General features: G+C 59.1%; 2 protein-coding genes across 5 annotated transcripts in view; both read right to left on the bottom strand.

Annotated features, from left to right (window-relative positions):
* The window catches only part of SPECC1L (sperm antigen with calponin homology and coiled-coil domains 1 like), an 85,761-nt gene extending 81,560 nt beyond the window's left edge, over window positions 1-4,201 (bottom strand). Inside the window, exon 1 of one of the 2 annotated variants that reach the window (XM_043434469.1) lies at window positions 4,019-4,201. The gene's annotated coding sequence lies outside the window, so the exon portion shown is untranslated. Of the gene's footprint in view, window positions 1-2,620; window positions 2,903-4,018 lie in introns of those variants that run through there. The other variant, XM_043434476.1, reaches the window with a different exon arrangement.
* A 10,150-nt stretch (window positions 4,202-14,351) lies between these two features.
* The window catches only part of BCR (BCR activator of RhoGEF and GTPase), an 86,018-nt gene continuing 75,527 nt past the window's right edge, over window positions 14,352-24,842 (bottom strand). For all 3 annotated transcript variants that reach the window (XM_043434364.1, XM_043434371.1, XM_043434380.1), the window contains 7 exons: window positions 21,652-21,711; window positions 20,448-20,557; window positions 19,143-19,282; window positions 18,515-18,649; window positions 17,730-17,835; window positions 17,230-17,392; window positions 14,352-16,917 (listed from right to left, as the gene is read on the bottom strand). In XM_043434364.1, coding sequence (XP_043290299.1) covers window positions 16,828-16,917; window positions 17,230-17,392; window positions 17,730-17,835; window positions 18,515-18,649; window positions 19,143-19,282; window positions 20,448-20,557; window positions 21,652-21,711 — 804 coding nt within the window. In that variant the 3' untranslated portion in view covers window positions 14,352-16,827. The remainder of the gene's footprint in view (window positions 16,918-17,229; window positions 17,393-17,729; window positions 17,836-18,514; window positions 18,650-19,142; window positions 19,283-20,447; window positions 20,558-21,651; window positions 21,712-24,842) is intronic.

Raw genomic sequence — 24,842 nt, 5'->3', positions numbered from 1 at the left:
ACAGGACGACAATGAGGATGTGAGGAAAGGTCAGGAAAAACACCTCTGCCCTCTTTTCTTGTGGACAAATGTCCTGTACAGAGTTCCTGCGTTCTCCCCTGAAACTGGAGCACTCAGAGGTGAGTGAGGGCAGTCTGTCCTCCAAGGCAAAAATGAGTATTTCAAGAATTAGGGATTATAATATTTTGAGACACTTTAAAAATCCATGTCTGATACACATTATACATTGCAGTTTTGTAAGTACAAACAAAATTTACAGTAACTAAATCTGTTAAGAGTTTTTAAATCTTTAAAAATTTTTAAGATTTCATGGACACAAAGGTCATCTGTTACACATCCACTTTAAAACAGATGGAGCCAGCCACTTCTCCCATCAGCATAGCCTAATTTCTTGATGGTCATGGTGTTTCACAGCAAAAGACTGGGGCCACAATACTGAAAGATTTCCCAGCTGACAGCGAATCCCCACAGGGGTTCTTTACCTCAGCAGCCAGTCTATTCAATACTAACAATTCCAACCACCAGGAGGAATTCCCCTGCCTGGGCTTACACACACACACACACACACACACACACACACACACACACACACACACACACACACACACACACACACACACACACACGAGAAGCCTTCTCATCCATGGCCACACACACACACACACACACCGAGAAGCCTTCTCATCCATGGCCACACACACACACACACACCCAGAAGCCTTCTCATCCATGGCACACAACACACACACACACACACACACACCCGAGAAGCCTTCTCATCCATGGCCACACACACACACACCCGAGAAGCCTTCTCATCCATGGACACACACACACACACACACAACACACACACACACACACACACACACACACACCCGAGAAGCCTTCTCATCCACACCCACACCACACACACACCCAGAAGCCTTCTCATCCATGACACACACACACACACACACACACACACACACCACACACACCCAGAAGCCTTCTTCACATCCACACACACCACACACACACAACCCGAGAAGCCTTCTCATCCACACACACACACACACACACACACACACACACACCCGAGAAGCCTTCTCATCCATGGCCACCCACACACACACACACACACACACACCCGAGAAGCCTTCTCATCCATGGCCACACACACACACACACACACCCCTAACCCTGGGCTTACACACACACACACACCCCTAACCGTGGGCTTACACACACACACACACACCCCCCTAACCCTGGGCTTACACACACACACACTCCTAACCCTGGGCTTACACACACACACACACACACACACACACACACACATACATCCTGACATTTTATATCTGGTAGAAAGGGTGATCAGAAGAGAAGTATCTTTACTACATGACAGAGCCTCCTTGGTTGCCTGTGGCTTGTGACAAATGAATTACCACAAAGTAAACTCATATCTACTATTTTTGTTTTTTTTTTCTATCTACTCTTAAAAAGTAATCTATGTTTTAATCTTCTTAGCCGCAAAAGCCCCAGGAACTTTTTCCTAAACTCCCTTACTGCAATAGCAAAACAATAGATTCTAGGTTCTCTTTTTTTCTAAAAATATCTTATTGTGATAAGGGAACAAACCTCGTAGATGCCATTTACAATCCCATATACCAACATTTACTATCACCATCATATCATAAAAGATGCTTTAACATCAAGAAAATGACATTTTTAGAAAGAACAGCCTTTTAGTTGAATAAATTTAGTTTTACAAAAAACTCTCTATACTGTCCTTGTTAAATACACTGAAGCCCACTCAACACTTCGTTTCACAGCCTGACCAAGAGTTTCTGAGGTTTGTTCACACCAACTTTATGACACCACCTCTCCAATCTTTAAGGAAGGACCACAATGTCATGGAATTGGTGAGAAGGCCCAGTTCTACCTCTGGCTGAAGAGGATTAAGTAGGCAAGGAGCCACTGAACATTAAAACTGACACCTCAAGCAGAGTCCTTCCATCTCCACTTCCAAACCCCACCTTTACAGATGGGGAAACAAAGCCCAGAAAGGAAAACTGACCAGCCCAAAGCCACAAAGAGAGTTTATCTTGCCTCCTGACACCTTGTCACTTTCCCTCTACTGCATCGTAACTATGCATAAGTGAGCCACGTGATTTAAATCTGTATATGGTTATACACCAAGTCTTAATGTATTTTGAAACCCAACCCTGATAATTATTTTGAACCAAAGCAGTATTATCATCTGAGTCATCTGAAATACGGGCTTCCCAGGTGGCACTAGTAGTAAAGAATCCTCTTGCCTATGTGGGGGACGGGGGTTCTATTCCCGGGTCGCGAAGACCCCCTGGAGTAGGAAATGGCAACCCACACCAGTATTCTTGCCCGGAAAATTCCACGGACAGAGGAGCCTGGCGGGCTACAGTCCACCAGTTGTGAAGAGTCAGACACAACTGAGCACACACACGTGCATCTGAAATACAAGAGGAACTGGGTCGAGTCAGCTATAAAGAGAACCTCTGCCTCAGAGAAATCCCATCTCAAGAGGACACAGCAGCAGATACACACCCCCACATCCCAAAGGTTAAGTTTAAAATAGAAATTCTGATACAGGCCTCACCTTAACCACAACCGCTGTGATCACTTCCCACTCACTATGATGCAGAACTGGACACTCAGGTATCTGGACTGTTGCCACGGTGCGCAGTGATAAAGCTCTACCACGGCACAATATTCAGTCTTACCGAAAATGAAGGTCAAGAAAATCCCTACATACCTAGAATGTGCACAGGCAATTAAAGAGCGTCCACCAGCTGTCTCCAGTTGAGTCTTTAAAGACTGCTTGGAGTGCAGTCTTTAAAGGAGGAAAGGAGACATCTTCGCAGAGGGAAAAAAATTAGTGGACCAGCTATCTCTTTATAGGAAAAAAAAAATCTTACCCAGGTTAATACCCTACTTCTCACACCGTACACTCTTCATCGATGTCTTTACTTAATAAGCTATCCATAAGGTACTGAGGTCTGCTGGTATCTACCAAAACCCCAGGCTCTGATTTCATGTCAAGATGCAGCTCCGGGGGTGACAGCAAACGTTATCTGTAGTTTCTTGCATCTCTTGAAAATTTATGAAACATTATCAATGTCTGGAGATGCTTTAAAAAAAAAACAAAACAAAACAAAAACCAGACATTTCCCCCATAATCGATACAGGACGACGAATTTATGGTCATTTTCCTCGGGTCCTCGCGTGCTTGCCGGCGAATTACCAAGGGCATCGGCAAACCCAGATTCACTTGCGTTTGACTGATCACAGACATTCTTCCTTGGTTTTGTTAAGCAGGCCGAAACTATGTGGACACTGATTTCTTTTTCCCAAGTCATCTATCTCAAAGGGAGCTGCCCAGAGACCAACTCTGATGTCTCAAGCGTTAACCACTGAAGCCATACAATGACCGGACTGCGGGAAATGCAAAGATTTCCTCGGCAACAACACAAGAGTGTTCACCTTCAACCTGAAGCAATGATCCGGGTATGGAGAATTAAGGACCCTCCGTCCGCCCCGGGCTGACCCCGCCAGCAGAGAGCCGGGCGCAGGTGGGGGTGGAGGGACGGGGGCGCGCGGCCGGCGGAAGCGGAGCCCGCAGGAGGCCCGAGGCCAGGGAGCCAGCCGGGGGATGGGGGGCCAGAGCACCGCCGGCCAGGGGCTGTGGAGCGGTGGCCCCGGCCGCTCCTGGGGCGCGAAGGGAGGGCGCCGCCGGGCGCGCGCGCGAAGCCGGCCCTGCCCGGGGCGGCCGAGGGCGGGGGGCGAGGCTGCCAGCCAGGCGGCCTCGCGGGAGGCTCCGGGGCCCTGGAGCGGCCGGCGCAGGCGCGCGCCGGGCCGGGGGGCCCGGGAGGGGACGGCGCAGGCGCGGGCCGCCGGGGTCCGCGGGGCCGCCGGGGCCGGGCCGCGCGGGCGGCGCTGAGGCGAAGAGGCGCGCCGGCCGTGGCTCGTGCTGAGGGGGCCCGGAGCAGGCTCTTACCGCGCGCCGCCGCCGCCGCCTCGCTCGCTCGCTGGCTCCGCGGGCTGGGGCCGGGCGGCGAGCTCGCCCGGTGGCGCGGCCCGAATCCGTTGAGTCCGGCCTCAGGGCGGCAGCCAAGCCCGCGGCGCCGTCCGCCCGGCCCAGCCCGGCCCAGCCTCCCTCACGGCGCCCCCGCCCCCGGGCCCGCCTCTCGTCCGGCCCCCCCACGGCCGCCGAGGACTGCGCAGGCGCGGCGCGGGCCCCGCCCACACGCGTCGCTGCGGAGGCGCCGGCCGCGCTGCCCTGTTCACGTCCCCCCACCCGCCCCGGCCCGGAATCGCGCAGGCGCTGTACCACCCGACTGGCCTCGGGCAGGCACTGCGCATGCGTCAGGCTTCCCGCGGGCCGTCGGGGTGGTGGATGCTCCTGGCGGCTGTTCAGAGCGTGGCCGAGTGATCCATTAGCGCTCCCCTCATCCCATCCCAAGGCTTGGCTTAGCCCAGAGGTCCAGCCTTCATGCAGCACGTATCTACAGCGTGCCAGGGACAGTGCTGGGCTTGAGCTGGACAGTGGTGAGAAAAACACAGAAGCCCTGCCTTCCCGGTACTCCCCGGCGGTCTTGGAAGAGATGGGGATGCAGGTGTTAAAGTAAGCACAACATTAACCGTTCTAAGTCTAGACAATTTCTTTGTCTTCCCATATCATTTTTACGGAGTTATATTTTTGTAGAAAAGTGTTCATGTTCTCAAAACCAGTGGCGTAAAGCTGTTCACGTAATTCTCTGGTGGTTTTTATTCATATAAATCTTTGTTCCTTTTTGCTTCTGAATAAATTTCCAATACATTCACATGTTTGAAAGTTCAGGAAGCGCCTTCTCTACCCCAGCTCCCTTGCTGTAGTTCCTCTTCCCAACTGCAACTAAATACATTGAGTTTCTTGATATCCTCCCCCCAAAATTTTATGAATATAAGCAAAGATCCAAAATAACCTGATTGGTTCTTTCGATTCTCTTTTTATATATACCACAAATGGTAGCCTACTATGGGCTTCTCTGATAGCCTACAATAATGATGATCTGTACCTTTGTTAAAAAAAAAAAATCGGAATAGCCATGATGGTTTAATAGCCTAGAGATAATTCAACATGTGTGTAGGACTTGAGTCACGGTCCTCATCCCCAGACAGACTGGGTTTAAATCCTGGCTTCCTCACTTTCTAACCGTTTGTCTTCACATTTCAGTTTCTTAGTCTACAAAGTGGGAGCTGTTATGGGTTTTGGGGATTAAGTGGGATAATGCATGAAGGGAGCTTGGCATGATGCCCAGCAGCCAGCAAATGCCTGATGACTGTGAAGGGCATTCACATTGCATCCGTTTTGGCCTTTACAATTCAAACAGGTCTCAACATCATTTAGATCCTAACGCCAGCCCTGTAAGAACTTCACAGAGGACGAGACACTCTAACATTGAAGACTAATTTAATATATTAGACACTGTAATATAAAAGTACACAAAATAAGTATATGACTCAATGAAATACAAAAAACCTGAAGGTCAGGAAAAAGAACTTGAGCTGTTTGCCACATCTCCCTTCTCCCTTGCCAACACTGTAACTTCCCCAAGGGTCACCACATTCTGACCTCTAACTCAGGATGAATATGGGCCGATTTTGAACTTTAAACAAGTGGAATTCTATCGTATTGATTTCCAAGGGCCGCGGTAACAAGTTACCACAACCTGAATGGCTTACAGCTACAGGAACATATCATCTCACAGTTCTGGAAGCGGCAAGTCCAACCCCTAGGCGTCGGCAACTCTGGGTCTCCTTGGAGGGCCCTTGTCTCTTCTGCCTCTGCCGGCTGCCTGCATTTCTTGATGCTCCTTTGCTTGTCACTGCTTCTTTCCAACCTCTGCCTCGGTCTATGGTCTTTGCTGTATTTGTGTGAAGCCTCCCTCTGATTCTTACATAAGGACACTCATGATGGTGTTTAGGGCCCAGCCAGATAGTCCGAGATAAACCCCCCATCTCATGATCCTTAATCTATCACATCTTCAAAGACCTTTCCAAATAGGCTAACATTTACAGATCCCAGGGAAGCACTGGATATCCTCAGGGGGCAGGATTCAGCCTATAGCAGGTATCCTTCTGTGTCACCCTCTTTCACTCAACGTTAAGTCTGCAAGCTGCATCCATCTTGTTGCATGCATCTGTGGCATGCAAAATGAATATCACTACACTGTATGAATTTACCATATGGTGGTTTATCTATTCTATTGATGGACATTTGGGTTGTCTCCAGTTGTGAGCTATGTGTGGAATGAAAACTGGGTTAAGCAAAAAAAAAAAAAACATTCCTGGTGTCGCCAATGGAAAGCTATATGCACCTTTGGTACACACCCCTCTAGGTTATCTGATTCTGAATTCTGGGGGGCTCTGGGCCTTATGGGCTTCCCTGTGGCTCAGGTGGTAAAGAATCTGCCTGCAGTGCGGGAGATCTGGGTTTGATCCCTGAGTCTGGAAGATAACCCTGGAGAAGGGAATGGCTACCAAATCCAATATTCTTGCCTGGAGAATTCCATGGACAGAGGAGCCTGGAGGGCTACAGTCCTTGGGGTTGTAAAGAGTCAGACAGGACTGAGCCACTAACATTTTCTCACTTTTTCACTTCCTGGGCCTTATATTGTCTTTGAGTTCTTTTGCAATATAGTAGAAGATTGATAGCAATGCACATAATTCATGTCCTGGGACAACCCTCCCCCACAGTGGAAAAACCAGTTTTGCCTCCAAGTTCATTTCAACATTTCTATTCTGTAAATGTGTCTGACCTTGGAGTTCTCCTTTCACCTGATGATAACATCTTGCTGGTTCCCTCACTTAATGAATGAGTTCAGTAGACTCTGATATGTGTTTATATTATATTTGTATATGAGTCACGATTTTACTTTTTAACATTAGGAATCAAGTTCCCATGAACCTTCTGATACACAGCAAATTACATTTCATGAGCCAAAACCACAAAGCTAGATTTTCTGCTGTTGAAATTTCAAAGTAAAAGGAGCTGCTGACATTTCCTGAGTAGCAACCAGGTCTGCACACCTGTGCAGGGGATGGGTGGGCATGAAAGATGGCTTTGACCAGGTCCCCAGCCTCCAACAGCCTTCTCTGAATAGGCAGCCGTGTAACTTGGTCCCGAGTCGGGTGAGATGGGGCTCAGGTGTCCTGGAGGCATCAGCAGGATTCCAGGAGGAGATGGCATTTGAGGAGGATCTGAGGCAGAAAGCGCTTCCCCCACTAGACCTCGAACTTGGCTTCTGTATTGTGGACAGAAGCCGGTCACTGCAGCTTTGGGACCAGGAAGTGACATGAGATGAGATCGTCTTCAGGAAGACTGGCCTTGTGGCGTGTACAGGATGGGGAGGGAGACCCTCAGAGTCTGGAGACCTGGAGAGGCCGGGAGGCCTGGTGGGGTGCTGGGGTCAGAGGAGAGGTCACAGGCCTGAGGGTGGGGTGCACAGACCTGTCCAGACTTCACCCCAGTCTGTGGCTGGGCCTCACTGCACCTCGCTCCCTCCTCCCCCTCAGCTGATCAGGAGTGGAGGGGGCAGAAAGAGCAGGCGATTTGGGCACCTGCTGGCCAGGAGCAAGAGGTATCCAGAACATCTGTCACCATGGGATCCCCTCCCAGAGCCCAGCCTCCACCGCCCCCGACCACCAAGTGGCGGGATCTGGGGCGCTGTGATGACCAGCCTCAGAGGCGGACATCGCCGCCAAGTCAGGCTCTGCCGGCCCTGCAGTTTTTGCTGAGATGGGTGGAGCTCTGCAACCTGGAACCCCCCCACCGCCCCCCCACCAAGCTCTGTGCCTCCAGTTCTAGTTTCCCGCTGACCAACTCGGCTCCCCCAGACGCCCACCCCCAACCCCACCCACCCTACTCGGGCCCAGCTGCTCCATCTGCTCCACAGCTGGAGGAGCCAAACAGGGAGGGCCCACAGGCCAAGTTTTCATCAGAAAACAGGTGTCCCCAGCAGTTAGCAGATCGTCAGCTCCTCGCACGCCAGGACAGCAAGCCCGGGATTCCGCTCGCGCCTCTCCAAGAGCTGGGGCGCTCCGCGTCCCGGGAAACGTGCAGCTGTCAGCGGAGCCAAGAGGCGTCTGCAGACCGAGACGTGCTGCCCGCAGCTGCAGTGTTGGCCCTGGGAGGAGCTCAGGGACCAGGCGGCCACGCTCTGAAGCCTGGCGGGTAGGGACTGGGGGCAGTCCAGAGGAGACACAGGAGGGACAGCGACGCGGGACAAGGTGGCCACCCTTGCTCGTGGCCCACAGAGCTCAGAGGTCAGGAAACCCTCTCAGGGACTTCCCTGGTGGTCCAGGGGGTAAGACTGCATGCTCCCAGCGCAAGGGGCCTGAGTTTGGTCCCTGCTCAGGGAACGAGATCCCCCACGCCACCGCAACGGAAGGTCCTCCACGTGGCAGTGAAGATATCCCATGTGCTCCCACTGAGACCCGGCGCAGCCAGAAAAAGAAAGAGGCCCCTTACTTCACAGTCAGGGAGACTGATGCTGGCAAGGAGGGGGCCTATGTAACAGCCCTGCTGGCCCCCAGACTTGAGCCCAGACTCTGGCCGGGACAGCTGTGTGAGCTTGAGCGTGGCTCTCAGCCTCTCTGCACCTCCAGTTGTTTTCTGAAGAATACCAGTACTCCCACACCGGTCAGGGATGCTGGAGAACTAGGCAATAGGTCCCCACCTCAATAAGCACCCCCTGCACACCGTGCCTTTCTGCACATGCGGTCACACGGCTAGTAAACAGTAATGGCTGCGGCCCTGGAGACTCAGAGTGAGCGTCCCGAGGACAGGGCCTGGCACGCACCAGGGCTCCGGAAATGCTTCCTTTATGCTGGCAAACCTGGAAACCTCAGCAGCGGCCACAGGACTGGAAAAGGTCAGTTTTCATTCCAATCCCAGAGAAAGGCAATGCCAAAGAATGCTCAAACTACCGCACAATTGCACTCATCTCACACGCTAGCAAAATAATGCTCAAAATTCTCCAAGTCAGGCTTCAACAGCACATGAACCGAGAACTTTCAGATGTTCAAGCTGGATTTAGAAAAGGCAGACAAACTAGAGATCAAATTGCCAACATCTGCTGGATCATCGAAAAAGCAAGAGAGTTCCAGAAAAACATCTACTTTTGCTTTGCTGACTATGCCAAAACCTTTGACTGTGTGGATCAAAACAAACTGTGGAAAATTCTGAAAGAGATGGGAATAACAGACCATCTGACCTGCCTCTTGAGAAACCTATATGCAGGTCAAGAAGCAACAGTTAGAACTGGACATGGAACAACAGACTGATTCCAAATTAGGAAAGGAATATGTCAAGGCTGTATATTGTCACCCTGCTTATTTAACTTATATGCAGAGTACATCATGAGAAACGCTGGGCTGGAGGAAGCACAAGCTGGAATCAAGATTGCCGGGAGAAATATCAATAACCTCAGATATGCAGATGACACACCCTTATGGCAGAAAGTGAAGAAGAACTAAAGAGCCTCTTGATGAAGGTGAAAGAGGAGAGTGAAAAAGTTGGCTTAAAGCTCAACATTCAGAAAACTAAGATCATGGCATCTGGTCCCATCACTTCATGGCAAATAGATGGGGAACCAGTGCAAACAGTGTCAGACTTTATTTTTCTGGGCTCCAAAATCACTACAGATGGTGACTGCAGCCATGAAATTAAAAGACACTTGCTTGCTTCTTGGAAGAAAAGCTATGACCAACCTAGACAGCATATTAAAAAGCAGAGACATTACTTTACCAACAAAGGTTCATCTAGTCAAAGCTATGGTTTTTCCAGTAGTCATGTATGGATGTGAGAGTTGGACCATAAAGAAAGCTAAGCACCAAAGAATTGATGCTTTTGAACTATGGTGTTGGAGAAGATTCTTGAGAGTCTCTTGGACTGCAAGGAGATCAAACCAGTCCATCCTAAAGGGAATCAGCCCTGAATATTCATTGGAAGGACTGATGCTGAAGCTGAAAGTCCAATACTTTGGCCACCTGATGCGAAGAAGTGACTCATTGGAAAAGACCCTGATGCTGGGAGGGATTGAGGGCAGGAGGAGAAGGGGACGGCAAAGGATGAGATGGTTGGATGGCATCACCGATGCGATGGACGTGAGTTTGAGTAAACTCTGGGAGATGGTGATGGACAGGGAGGCCTGGTGTGCTGCGGTCCATGGGGTCGCAAAGAGTCGGACATGACTGAGCGACTGAACTGAGCTGACTGTCTCTCAGCTCTGGGTCCCTGTCCACAGAAAGCACTCACCCTGGTCCAGCCTCCTGGTTCCACCTCCACGAGGACCCCGACTGAGACTCCACTCATGTTCCTCCGCCTGCCTGTGGCCCTCTCCCGTGCCAAAGTGTCTGATTAAATCCTGATTTTACAGGTGAGGAGGGAACTCCCTGGCAGTCCAGTGGTTAGGACTGGGTGCGTTCACTGCCGAGGGCCTGGGTTCAACTCCTGGTTGGGGAACTAAGATCCCATAAGCCACCGCGCGGCAAAAAAAAAAAAAAAAACCTGCTTTACAGGTGAGGAGAGTGAGGCCCAAGGGCCTATGTGAGTGGCCCACGCCTGGGCCTGTGGGCCTGGGGCCCTCCCTCAGCCGCCAGGGTCCCCCTTGCAAACTAGCCTCCAGAGAAGCCTATACAAAATTCTCCCCGTGAGGGTAGCTTTCACTCTAGGGAGACATTAAGCAAAGGGGTAAAGAGGGCGGGCCTAAGAGTACATCCGTTATCCCGTTTGCAACCCAAAGCAGGGCTCTGTGTAAACATGCCGCATTTGCAGGATGGCCTGAAGGCAGTTCCGAGGAGTTCTGGAAAGTCCCGGAGGAAGGACCAGCCTGTTGAGAAAGCATAAGCCGCCCTGGGAGGCTCGTTTAACACTGGGTCAGCAGGCCTGCCTGTGGCAGCAAGAGGGGCTGGGAGTGGATCAGAGACATCGGGCTGGGAGTGGCTGCTGGCCTGGCCTCGAGGGGCCCGGGGTTCCGGCCAGAAGCAGGCTGGCCTGGGCCTGGTGAGGAGTGATGGACGGGCCACAGCTGGGAGGTCTTGGGGCTGGAGAGAGCCTCCGTTCTCCCTGCTCTCGGGGATTAGAGTGAGCTAGGAGGGTTTCCGGGGCAGGGGTGCCAAGCCGAGGAGGGCACCTCTGCAGAGGGGGGACAGAGGCCCAGAAGGCCAGCGGGCTGGGGGCCCAGGTGGGAAAGGGGACCTCTGTGTTCTCGGGGCCGTTTGTGGGCAGGAGGGGCTAGTGGCCAGAGCCCCCGGTCGGGGTGAGCAGCGGGGCTTGGCCGTGAGGTTCACTGGCCTGGCCCGGACCGGGGGGTGGGGGTGGGCACTCCCCGCGCTCGGGGTGGTCACTCAACCACCGCGGGGCTCTGTGAGGGCCATGAACCAGGAGCGGCACAGGGAAGACTCAGTCCCAGGCTTGGGTCCAGCCAGGGGTCAGAACCGCCAAAAGGCCGCCGTCCGGTGGACCTGGGCGGCCGTGACAGTGAAGGCCACAGGCCAGGGGCTCACACGGCTAGCACGGATGTCTCACAGATCTGGAGCCCACGGTCAGAGTGCCATCCGGGTTGGTTCCTCCCCCGCGTCTCTTCCTGGCTTGCGGCTTCTCTCCATGTCCTCACGTGGCCTTTCCTCTGGGAGCAGCGGAGACACAGCTCTGGTCTCTCGCTCTCTTTTTTTATCCCCCCAGCCATGCCTCATGGCTTATGGGGTCTTAGTTCACCAACCAGGGAGCAAACCCGGGCCCTCGGCCCTGAAAGCGGGGTTGGCAGGGGTCAGAGGCAGGGTTACACCAGGTGGCCTGCTGGGTGGACAGGCTCCTGCAGCCGCCGCCCACCGCCCACAAACCCCGGAGTCTCTTCCTGGCCGTCGCCTTCACCGTGTGAAAGCACCCTGCCTAGGGAGTGCCCCTCAGGGGTGCATTGCCTTAAGGGGGGCGGGGGAAACACAGACAAAAGTCAGGGGTCACAGCCTCACACCCTCCAGCCCCGGGGAGGCCCCAGGTCTGGGCTGGCCACCATCCAGGCACCGCCTTCCCCCTCCCACCCTGGGGATGGGGGTGGGACTGCTCCCGTGTAGACCTCGCCCCTCAGACCCCTTCCTTGGCCAGAATCCCATTTGAATCAACTCTTCTCAGCAGCTGCGCTTCTCAGCTGGCACTCCTGGTGAAAGAATCCACCTGCCAACGCAGGAGATGCAAGAGCCGTGAGTTCGATCCCTGGGCTGGGAAGAGGCCCTGGATGAGGACGTGGCAACCCACTCCAGCAGCCTTGCCTGGAGAATCCCCGTGGACAGAGGAGCCTGGCGGGCTGCAAGTCCACGGGGTCTCAGGGTCAGACGTGACTGAAGGGAGTTAGCACGTAGGCAGAGCTTATCCCAGCAGCCCGGCTCCCCTCCACCAAGAAACCTGAAAATCCAAAGGGAGAGTTCCTGGCCAGGTCCACCACAGGAGGAGAACGGAAGAGAGCTGGTGTGCAGACCGAGCCCTCAGCGATCTGGCTGAATGGGCCCGAGAGGCCCCCGGAAGGTCTGTCCTGGGACACGTGGCCTGTGACGCAGTGACATGCAGACAAGCAGCCTTGCCCCCCCCACCTGCCCCCCAAGCAGCCCCCACAGCAGCAGCCTCCCTTCCCAGCCTGGACGCGTCTCAGATGCAGCAGGGCCCCGTCTTCCACGGGACCGTTCCCGTAGCTGCCTGCAGTTGCGCTCTGCACAGTTCTCCCCAGGAGAGCAAGGTGACACAGGGTCCCCCCGTCCTGGGTCTGACAGTGCCCTCCCTCACCCCGGGGTGACCCGCGGCCCCCAGCCTGCCCGCTGACCCAGGGCGGCCGCTCCGGGAGGCCGTCTGGCCTTCTCAAGAGCCGCTGTGTCACCCCCTCGCTTTTTCTGTTTATCTGTTCAGAGCTGTTGGGAACAGCCCATCATTTGTTCCATCATGGAAATAATTCCTTTTAAGGCCACTGGGGCCTTCTTTTTTTGGGGGGGTGGGTGGTGGGGGGTATGCAGGCTCTTCTGAGGTCTTTACACAAAATCCCGCGACTGGGGTACGTGCGTGACGCCAGGCCTCGGCTCGAGCCCAGCGGAGAGGCAGCCAGCCTGTGGGGAGCGTGGAGACACCGCGTCCCCAGCCTGTCTCTGCTCTTCAAACAGCTGAGACGGCGGCGGCGGGGGGGCCTCCATGCAAACTTCGTTTACCCACCTACCAAGCAAAGGGATTGACTCCGAGGGTGTTTGGGGTCTGAGGCCTTAGACCCCACAGCCGTGAACGGTCCCGCTCCCTGGCCGTGCCACTGGCCTGGGCCGGGCTGGACGAAGCCCCTGCTCTCAGCAACAATGGGGCACCGTCCGCTTGTCCCCAAGTCAATTCCTCATGAGAGAGATGCGTTGGAGCTTTTCTTTTTATTAAAGGTTTTCAAATAGGACCCAGAAGGCGGGGATAGAGAGATGTAACTAGACTTTCGGGAAGGTTCCCCTGCGGGAGGGAATGGCAAACCACTCCTGTTTTCTTGCCTGGAGAATCTCACGGACAGAGGGTCTGGGCCTGGAGGCCGACAGTCCAGGGGGTCTGAGTCAGACATAGCTGAGTGCGCGCACACACACACACAGAACTGCCTTTCAGGGGCCAGATCCAAGGAGGGGGGCCCGCGGAAGCCTCTTCCTCGTCAGCAGGCGTCAGGAGGGCAGCAGCCCAGCGTCCATGCAGCTCTGCAAACGCCAAGCCTTCCGCCTCAAGGAAGGTGCCCTGGAGGAACCTCAGGGTGATGCTGGCAGACGTCGAGGATGGCAAGGCCGGTCCCCGTGGCTGTGGCCCCGTCTGTCCCCACCTGGCATGCCCATCTCCACGGGGACACGGCTTCCCTGGACGCTGGGTGGCTTTTTCTGAAGGCAAGGCTGGTGGCAGCTCGGGACTCACGCCCGGCAACCCAAAGGCTGGGCTCGCAAGCACCGGTGGAAACCACGGAGGCCAAGGGGCTCGTGCAGGGCTGGGCTGGGCATGGCTGGACCCGCCCCCCGCACCGGGCCATGCCCATGTCCCTGCAGCTGTTCACCCCAAACCCAACAGCCCCGCGCTTGGCGGAGAGGCAGCCTGCGGGCAAGTGGACGCCCCGGGCCGGGCCCGTCTCCAGCAGTGCCCGCCTCCTCGAGGAGGCCTCCTGGATGCCTGTCCACTCCACCTGCTGCTGCTTCCAGCCCCAATGCCCACCCCCAGCCCTGACCCATCGGCCCTGTCGGGGGCGCTCCCGGAGCCCCTGGTCACGGCGTTTCTACGGCACCACCAGCATGGACACAAGTCGTCTCAAGGAACTTTAATGAAAGTGTCAGCAGTCTTTCCCCCACACTGCAGCAGGAGAGACGGCTGAGCTGGAACTCAGACATGCGGCTGCCCGGAGACCCACCGCCAACCCCAGCGTGTGGCCAGGCTCGGGCTCCAGATGCAGGGCCCCGGGCGGCGAGGCGGCATCCGGCCGCTGAGCCTCGAGGAAGGTCACGTCTGGCCCCTAGCCGGTCACCCACCCGCCAGCTTCGCCGCCTGTCAGTGCCAGAGTGTCAGATGAGCAACGGGGATGCCTGGGGACCCACAGCAACTGCCGCCACGGTGGGAAGAGCGAGCAGTCATCCCGCCACTCGGCAGCACGCATCCTACGTCAAGAAAGAGCTTGCAGAGGGGAAGGAGGTGCCGCAGGGAACCAGAATTGGCACAGACGCTGAGACAGCTTTCCAGTTTCATCATGGTGGACGCAGATCATGAAGGCTCCAGGGAACAGAAACCAGGCCAGGGCTTTCCAGGCAGAGCACATTCCCCCCAGGGCTGGACGGGATGGGAAGCCAGGCTAGAAAAGGTCGGGGGCTGGAGGCCGGGAGACCCACCAACTCCAGAGAACATTCAGGGACAGAGGACACCCCTGCCCCCTGCCATCTGCTACACCCTCATCCCCCAGGGGGACCACAGCTCTACCCACGAGACCAAAGTACAACTAAATAAATACAGTATGAGGACCTAAGACCTTCAAGTGGCTTCTTTTTCCGTCCCCCGTGTCAGCAGGTCCGCGAGCAGACAGGAGAGGGAGGGGCACGTGACCCCCACGTGCCTGGAGCTCCTGCCCGTCGACACCACGGGGGAGAGCCTCCCACCCTACCAGGGACACGGGACGGGCCGAGCAGTGCCCCGCGTGACCGGTCTAATCGCGTGACAAGCAAACGCCTTTTCCTGAGTCGTGCCTCCGCTTCCCTCCTCTGGTTCAGCGACATCCTCTCTTCCCGCAAGTCCAGCCTGGAAGCTTTGCCCGTTTCTTTTCTCCTTGCCCCCGCCCCTTCTTAGAAAGAAGCCATACGATTCTTCACAGATGCGCGTCTTCAAAATACCTAGAGGTGTCCCCGGTTCTGTCTCTTCTAAGTCAGACGGTCGGCAGGGTAACCAGCCAGGTCCTGGCTTCAGCCCAGGGGCGTGGAGTGTATGCGCAGGGGGGTCGGTCCCTCCAGCTGCTCCGGGGTGGGCGCCCCCACCCTGGGCCTGTTCCCAACCTCCCCCCCAATTCCGGGTGCCCAGGAGACTTCCGGAACAGCTCCTGATGGAAAGAGGGCTGGCGCGTGGAGGAAGACGAGATGCCGCTGTGGACACCGCTTGTCCACAGAGTACATTCTAACATCTTAGTGGGTGTCTGAATCTTGTTAGGAAACAAAAAAAATTAGAGACTATGTATAAAACTTAAAAATATTCAAGTATCAAAAAGCTATTCGGATCAAAGTTTAAAACAAGCTGTCGGCAAGCTGCCACCGCCACCAAGAGAAGAAAACCTTTACAAGAGTCTGTGGGGCGCGTGCAGCGAGGGGGCGCAGCCGATCTGGGTGTCGGGGGTTGGGGGGGGCGGGGCGTGATCAGCGGACGGGAGGGCAGGGGGCAGACGCCCCGGGTCGGAGGAGGCCGGCCTTCTGAGCCGACGAGGCGAGCGTGCGTCTGGACGGTGGGCGGGTTCGCCCTCCCCTGATGAGCCGCGGTAAAGTGCGCAGCCCCGGGCCCCCTCCCCTGGTGTCCGGGCCCTGCACGTGACACAGGTCGGCGGGCGGCTGCCCGTGCGATGCGCGCGAGATGGGCGGAGACAAAGCAACCGAGGAGGGCAGGAGGAAGGCCCGTGTCTGCCGCAGAGCCTTCTGCAGAGAAACAGAAGCCAGGAGGTGAACGGGGTCAGGCGCCACACGGTGTAGACTCGGCTCCTCCAGCCTGGTTACAAAGCAGGACTGGAGCGTTCTGATCTGGGAAATCGACACGCTCCCACCCGCACCGGATGGGGCCTGGCCCCCCGCCCCCCCACCGCGGGCATGAAGCGGCGGCGGTGTTTATTCAGGACAACGACTCAAGAGTCAGGGAGTCCGCTCCTGCCTGCTCCCTCCTCCCCCGAGATGCGCCATCTCATCTCGACAGGTGATCCAGTGGAAATCTTTCAACTCTCTTCAGTTACATTTCGCAAAAACCACTCCCTTCGCCTGGTCCCGCCCAGGCCCACGACGGGCGGCGCGCTGGCTCGGGGCGCCCTCTGGTGGTGGCGTGGACACAGTTTGAGGCCAGCCTAGGGCCCGCGAGGGCGGGGGGGCCGGGACTGCCCCGGCCGCTGCTGCCAGAGGTCGCTGTCTCTTGGCAGCAGCATGGGCCTGGGGTGGGGGGCCCTGTGACTCCTCCAGGAGGCTCAGCTGCCGCTCTGTGGCTGGACGGCCCGTGTCCCTGGCAGGGCCCTGGGCCATCCTCTGCTCTCTCGGGGCGGGCCGGGGCCTCTAGACTTCGGTGGAGAAGAGGACGCTCTGTCTCCTGCTGTCCGGGGCGGGGATGGCCTCCAGCTGCAGGAAATACAGCAGCACCTGGACCTGCGGGCGGAGTGGGAGGGGACGGCGGCTCAGAGAGGGGGAGGCTCCCCCTGACCCCGGCAGAACCCAGGGCCCTCTGGGGACAGCGAGGCCCTCACAGCAGAGGCCTGGGGGCCCCCGCCCCGTCCCCCAGACCGGTCCTGGGAGCCCCAGCCAAGAGCAGAGGGCGGAGCCGCAGCCCACCTTGTGGCCCTGTCCCCAGACCTCAGCCACCTCCCCTGCACGGCTCGGTGGGAACCCCTGACAGGACGCAGGGGTGCGGGGCGCGGGCAGCGGCCACAGGTCCAGGCCAGGTAGGCAAGCCCACCGTACCTGGGACATGACCTCCAGGGACCAGCTGTCGGTCATGGAGATGGCCTGGCTGGGGTTGGCGGGCAGCTTGTTCTCCTTCTCCGAGGGCCGGAGCAGCGTGGGGCCAAACACCGTGGCGAGGTTGTGCAGGGACATTTTATTCACCGTCTCCTTTTCCGCCACCCTGTGGGGGGTGGGGGAACTGCTGTGATGCTGCCTCGGGGATGGGGGCGTGGAGGTGGGTGGGGACCCAGGCCACCCCAGGAGGGTGAGCGGGAGGGCTCCCCAGCCGACCCACCCCAGCTCTTTCCGGTCGGAACACAGAGGGCTGGAGGCCCACAGGGACACCCAAGCCCATGGCTGGCCAGGGCACGGGGGGACGGGGATGGTGGTGCGCCGGTACCCAGGGGGACACCCACAGATGGGGGGAGCACTACAGAGGGAAGGCCCCGGGAGCCAGGGAGTCTGATGGGAGCAGGGGACCCACCGAGGCCCTGAGCAGGCCAGAGGAGGGGGGCTACCTTTTCAGGTGGTCCAGGAGGAAGAGGAAGGTGAGCAGGTTGGCCTCCGGGAGCGACAGCAGCAGGTTTAGCATGCAGCTCTCCTTCGCCACGGGGTCTGAGAGCGCTGCCGGGGGCGGGGGGCGGTTACTTCTCACAGTGACCACCCCGGGCTGGAAGGCGCCCCCAGGGCCCGGGCCGGTCACGATCCTGCCTTCCACGCTGGCCCCTGGTGAGGGCCCTGGGGTGGGAGCCTGGCCACCCTGGACGCCTTATCTGACCCTCAGAGGGGTTGGGGCACCACACGGGCCAGCGGCGGGGGTGCCGGGCACAGCTGCCCTCCTGGCCCCCTCGGCACTTCCCACCTGCTCAGGAGAAGCGGAGGCCACAGACCCCCATCACACGAGCCTTTGCACCTGGGTGACGGTGGGTGGGGGCAGGTCCTCAGCTGAGCGGCCCTGGCGGGGGTTGGGTGCAGAGGCTGCAGCCGCCCTGAGTGCCAGCGCCCCCCACCCTCCGGGTGGGCCCAGGGTCAGGGTGTACTCGGAAGCCCTGACTGATGGGCCAGGGTCTGGGGCCACTGAGGAGGACAGCAGCCTCCGGACCCCACACTGGCAGCTGCAGTCCACAGCGGCAGCCCCCATCTCGGCGACCTCGAGGGACGGGCACAGTGGTCAGCCCGTGGGAGGCCTCCCAGGACGGCTAGGTTCCTGGTCCCCAGCCACTCGCAGAGTTTGTGCTGAAACTTGGGTATCCCTCCCATCAAAGGCTGACAGGAGGGGGGATGGGAGACGCCCCGTGCTCACCGATGCCTTCGGCGAAGTTGGGGTAGAACTCGTCGGTGAAGAGGGGCTCCGGCAGCTCGCGGAAGTAGAGCTTCAGCGTCCCAGCGATGGCGTTCACATCCATCTCGCTCATCATCACCGACACATCTTTATTGTCTGGGGAAGGGCGTGGAAGTGGAGCGGAGCCCTCCGCGGACCCCGAGTCGGCTCCACCCTCTGAGCCCCAGCCGGGCCCGTGTGGGTCACCTGACGGCAGCTTAACTACAGTGGCAGTGTCCTCCCGCCCCGCGCCACACCGGCCAGGGCTCCAGGCCCGCCGCGGCGGGAGGAGACAACGATCTTAGACAACCCTGGGGTCTCCCAGCCTCATCTGGCAATCGGGGCGGTTCCATCAGCTTCTTGGCACCAGACTCGCTGACCCCTGGGCTTGGTCGGCACCTCTCTCACACCCACCCCGGGGCGGGGGCGGCAAGCTGAGCCCCAGGGGGTAGAGCCGGGGGGCGCCGCACAGAAGCCCCTGGTCCGACTTGGCAAGCGCCACGCGTGCGTGGTCAGCACGGGTTAGGAACCGCCTTCTGCGAACCTCCCTCCCCAGCGGCGCACGCACCGCACCCACCCCTCCCTCCGGCCCGGCTGCTGAGACACTCACTGACGTCAAAGGCCGCCTTCAGGGCCTGGATGTCCGTGGCCACTCCGGACACGCGGTAGATGCCCACCTCCTCCATGCCCCGGCGCTCGATCTCCTCGACGCACTGGCGCACGATGTAGGGCACCTTGGACCGCTCCCTCCTGCGGGGGTGGGAGGGGGAAGGGGGCGGTGCCTCAGCACCGGCAGCTCCGCCCCCTCCGTGGGGCCGCCCCCTCGCCTCTGGGCACGCCCGGAGCACCAGAGCCTGCCGTGTGTCCCCCCGGGCTCTGCGGTCTCACGATCATCATCACTGCCTCCCTCTCATCAGGGTCTTTCCAACAGTCCGGGTGGTCCGGACACCCTCCGAGCACACCCACCCCGCGGGCGGGAGTGGGAGGCCTTTCTGAGCGAGGTGGGCTACCCGAGGTCAGTCTGGCGCTCCCAGGGCCCTGGGTTGACGGGAGACTGACTGCAAGGGTCCTCGGAAGCGGTCTGGTCTCCGAGTCGGGCGGGGCAAGGGGGACCCCTCCAGGCCTCAGGCAGAGGGGAGCCCGGCGCCCGGCAGCCAGCGGGGCCAGAGGGTCAAGTCCACAGGGCCCCCTGGCCCCCGCGCTCAGCTCAGAATCCCGTGACGCTACCCTTCTCTCTTCCAGTCCTAACGGGACAGTTCCAGCCCCTGCAGGCAGGACGCCAGAGTAAGAACTTTTCAACTTTTCAGAGTAAGAACTCTGGAGGGTCGGTTCAGTCTAGTTTAGCGACTGGATCCGGGACCCAGCAGAGCTCTGTTCCCAGCCCCTCACTAGTGGTGCTCGTTTGGGGGTCCCTGCTCCCGCCCAGAGCCGCCCAGAGGAGCTGGGGGGACGGCTGGCGTGTAGCCGGGGGCCAGGCTGTAGCCAGGTGTCCCGCCTGACCACCAGTGAGGTCAGGGCCGGGCCAGGCTCCAAACCGGGGAAAGTGGATTCCGGAGGAAGCGGCTGTGTCCTCAGGCCCGCCCTGAACCTGCACACAAGCGACTCCTGAGACTGACCATGGGGGGGTGGCGGGAGCGAGCAGGGGCAGGACAGGAGCTCGGATCCTGACAAACTCCAAGCGAGGGAAGGGCGCCCTGGTGAGCCCGGCTCCGGGGGTGGGACACCCCTGAGCTGCTGGGGACTCGTCCGTGGTCAGCATGGGAGGCAGCCACGCATGGAGTGCTCCACGGGCCTGCAAGGGGTCCCGGAGCAACGACCGTGCCCACAGGGGCTACGTCCTGCAGAGACACCCAGGGAGGGGGCGCCCTCCGCCCTCAGGGACGAGAGACGGGAGCCCCTGCCCCCCGCCACTCACTTGGTGACCACGGCGATCTTGACTCCGAAGACGCCCGTCTGTTTTCGGGAAGGCATCCTCTTCAAGCTGAACTCCCTGCTGGTGAACTTGATTGATAGCTTCACTTCAATCTGGAGGGGAGGGTGGGGGGCACGACCCTCTCAGCCTCCTGGTCCTCAGAGCCTGCTCCCAGGGCCCCGCGATCTCAGGCTAAGGTCCAGGTCGGGGGCGGGCTCTGGTCCAACTCAGTGGCAGCTGAGAACAGCCAAGGCCATCTGAGACCCGCTTCTGCACAACCTCCCCCCCTCCCTGTGGCTTCTCTTTCTTATTTAATCCTGATTAAAAAGAACCACTAGACTCCATGTTGCGTGGCAGCCTGCACGGGAGGGCAGTTTGGCGGAGAATGGATCTATGTATCCACATATGTATCCACCAGCTCAATGGGCATGAGTTTGAGCAAACTCCGGGAGTTGGTGATGGACAGGGAGGCCTGGCATGCTGCAGTCCATGGAGTCGCAAAGAGTCGGACACAAGACTGAGCGACTGAACTGAACTGGACATACCATACGTATATGTGTGGCTGAGTCCCTTCTACATTCACCTGAAACTGTCACATTGTCAACTGGCTATATCCCAACACAAAATAAAAACCTAAAAAAAACAGGCCACTAGAGAAAATGTATAGAGAATAATGTAACAAAAAGCCATGAATCACCTATCAAATGTCAGCACGGTGTCCTACATGCTAACCCACTTCAGTCCTGTCTGACTCTGTGTGACCCCAGGGACTGCAGCCCGCCAGGCTCCTCTGTCCATGGGGTTCTCCAGACAAGGATACAGGAGGCTGCCACGCCCTCCTCCAGGTATGTCCTACATGCCCAGAGCTTTTCTGGTGAGTGGCAGTGCTTTTTCTTAAGGTCTCAATTCTTACGGGGCACTGAAGTCTAATCAGGGGTCTCAGTCTCTACGGGCAGACCCCAGGGTCCAGGCCCCCTCCATCCCCGTGATGACCCTGGACCCTGCTCTGAGGAGGGACGCCCAGTGCCTGGTGGGTGACCCACACTCCAGCCGCAAGTCTCTGGCCCGCGTGGCCTTGGGCCCTCACGCTGCGGTTCTGCCCCGTGGGGCCTCTGCCTTCTCCAGCCCCGAGGGTCTCAGAAGGGACTGGAACCACCCCAACCCTCTACAGGAAGCAGAAGCCAGCACAGTGCTGGGTGGCACGTACCCCGTTCATGGCGATGACCGTCCGTTGCCAGTCTCTGTCCTGCAGGGTCTGGGGGTCCAGCTGAAAGCAAGGGGTCATGGTTACCTGATGCCCTGGGCTTCCGAGTAGAGGCCGGGCCAGGCAGCAAGCCCAAGCCCGCGACTCCTCCACGTCCAAGCGGAATCAGCAGCAGGCCTCGGCTGGTACCTCTTTCCAGAGGCCAAGCGGGGTCCAAACGGAGGACCCGCTAGAAAAGCCCTGGAGCCTCAGAGCCCTCCCGCCCCCAGACCCTTGCTGCCTGCATCCCAGGCTCAGCTGGGGGGCGAGTCAGTGAGCACTCAGGCCCTGCACCCTGCTCCCCAGGGAACCCTCCCTTCCCAGCGGCGCTCACACCCGCCCTGGCAGCCCCGGGGGCTGGGGGCTGTCCTGCTCCGCCAACCCCCAGCATCACAGGGGGCTTCACGCAGCTCGGAGGCTGACCAGTCGTGTAGGCGACACTTTGGGAAGACTGATTTCAACAGCATCTTCTGGGGGTGGGGGGGAATGTGTCATCTAAGAGCTGGGGACCCTTAGTGTGCCCCTCTGGCATGGGGGCCTGTGCAGGCGGGGTCTTTAATCCGGGCCAGGCCCACCCACGGCGGGGCCTCCCCCTCCTGGGAGGTTCTCGGGCCACACTCCGGGGCCGTGGGGAACCCGGCCTGAGGGGCAGGTGTGCAAGCAGAGAGCCGGCACAGACCACTGCCCCATGGGGCTTCCTGGCGCCCAGCTGCGGTCACACCTCCTCGGGGGCGCCTGTGGGCGGGGGCAGAGGGGACGCAGGGCCCTCGAAGCTCCGGGGCCAGTGGAGCTCCCGGCTTCCGACCAGGCCAGGTGTGGCGGGAGCGGGGAGGCTCCCGGGTCCTGACCCCCCAGGAAGCAAGGGCGCAGGCCCAGTGCCCCCAGCTCCCAAGGAAAGGGACAGGGTCCCGCCACTGATGGCAGTTTCATCATTTTAATTAAAAACAAAAAACTTCTCTAGCCACGCTGTGTAGTGGGATCTTAGTTCCTTGCTTAGGATCGAAGCCTTGCCCTCTGCAGTGGAAGCGTGGCGTCCGAGCCACTGGGCCACCAGGGGCGTCCCCCACGGGCAGCTTTAAAAGGGGAAATAGAGCAGCAGAAAAAGAGCCTTTCTGCTTCCCTCCAGAGGCTGGTAACCCCTGGGCCTTTCTCCCCGTCCCTCCCCTTCCAGAACTGAGACCAGCACAGCCAGCACGGGGACAGGGTTGGGGGGACAGAGCCCGGCCCCTGCCCGCCCCAGGGACCCCGGCCGCCCCGCAGGCCCACCTTGCCCTTGTGCACGAGGCTTCGGATGTGGGTCCACAGGGCGGTGCTGCAAGCACACATGTGCTCCTCCCCCGAGGCCGCCCGGCTGCAGCCCGCCAGGCCAGGGTGGAGGTGTCGCAGGAGGGTCTGCAGGGCGGCCGTGCCCGGCGTCTCCCGCATCCTCGGCCCTGCTGCCCGAGGGGCTGGCGGCAGGGCAGCTGCGCGGTGGACAGGACAGCGGCCGGGCAGCAGCATCGGGCGGGAGTGTGCCGGGCTCGGGCCCCGCCACCTTTTGACCCGGCTTCTCAGGAAGCCCCGCCTCTGCAGGCTTGCCCGGGTTCTTTGTTTTGTTTGTGTGGGAAAAACACCCCCGCCGGCGGCCCGTCAGTTGCGGGAACCCCGATGCGTCACGCTTTCCCTCCAGAGCCCAGAAAAGCCAAGCTTCCATCACAAGTGGCCGGTTTCCTTCCGGGCAGTTTGGAGACGCTGAGTAACCCGTGTCTGTCCGGCCAGGCCGCCGCACGGCTGGACCTGCCCCCCACTTCCAGGTCCTGCGAGAGCCACAGCCACGGCCCCATCCATCCCTGCCGGGGCCGGACTCGGGTGGAAGAACACCCTGCAACCCCCGGAACTGACCGCCCGGCCCAGGGACCGGGGGGCTCAGGGCCGCCGACCACCCACCCCCACCTACCTGCCCTCCTGCCCCGGGGGTGGGGGGAGACCGTCCACGGGCTGGCCCGGCTCCAACAAACAGAGCGGGCGGAAGCCACGCGAGGGGGGCGCGCCGGGGGCAAGGCCGCGGCCGGGCTCCGTCCACAAACACTGCTGGAGGCTGGCGCTCCGCCTGGGCTGTTCACAGCACAGAGGAGTAAACAAGCAGGACGGGCTGGGAACGGAGCACGCGGGGGTGGGGGGAGGACCAGGAAAGAGCGAGCGCCTTCGGGAAAGCCAGGACGGGGCTGGGCGGGCGGGGCGCCTCCTCCCCAGTCGGAGGTCTGCGTCTCCATTCGCCTCCCCCAGGGCTGGGCACGGGGCACCCCCAGGGAACAAGGGGGGATGGCAGGCGTGGTGGACGGTTGCCCCGAGCTCTGCCTGGAAGGCAGGAGCGGCCTGGCGGTCAGGGATGGACAGCCTGACAGACACACTCAGAGCATCCTCTTGTCCACCCCGCCAGGGCGGCGGCAGGACCAATACAGGGCAGGCGGCTCCCTCCTCAGCCGCCTCCTTGGAGACTGTGGTTTCCTCCGGGAAGCGGTCAGTGCCCAGGACGGGCCAGTGGGGCCTCCCCGGCCCTCCAGACCAAGCCCCATGTATCTCATGCTGTGACCTGCTCCCTGGAGTGGTCCCCTGAGAGGGGACCAGAGACAGCCCCGCCCCCTGGGAGGGGACGATGCCCTCCAGCCTCTGTCTCACTAGTGCGTTCCTGGAGCTCTGACCTCTGCATCTTTAACTCCTTCCTGCCCTCCCCTGGCCCCAACCCACCCAAGGCCCAGAGGACAGCTCTGATCAAAAAGACAAGAGAGGGGACCTCCCGGGGCGGTCCCGTGGTTGAGAATCTGCCAGGGGAGGCAGGGGATGCGGGTTCGAGCCCGGGGGTTCAGGGAACTAAGCCTTCAAGGCAAACCTAGGGAGTCCACGTGCGGCGATGGAAGAACCCGCATGACGTGGCGGGGACCCCGAGTGCCACAGCGAGGACCCGATGCACCCCAACAAATAGGAAACAAACAATACCAGGGGCTTGTCAAGGACGCTGAGAAACAGGGCCCCTCGGGCACCTCCATGGGGACGTGAACTACTGCAGCCTCTCGGGAAGAGCAGGCCAGCAGCTCACAGAGCCAACCGTGGCTGCCCGACCCAGCGATTCCCCCCACGGCTCTCCACACAGGAAGGAGGGAAGCGTCTGTGAACAC

Source organism: Cervus canadensis, chromosome 1, assembly GCF_019320065.1.
Source record: "Cervus canadensis isolate Bull #8, Minnesota chromosome 1, ASM1932006v1, whole genome shotgun sequence".
NCBI classification, from domain to species: Eukaryota; Metazoa; Chordata; class Mammalia; order Artiodactyla; family Cervidae; genus Cervus; species Cervus canadensis.
This window is presented reverse-complemented; position numbering and strand designations above follow the sequence as displayed.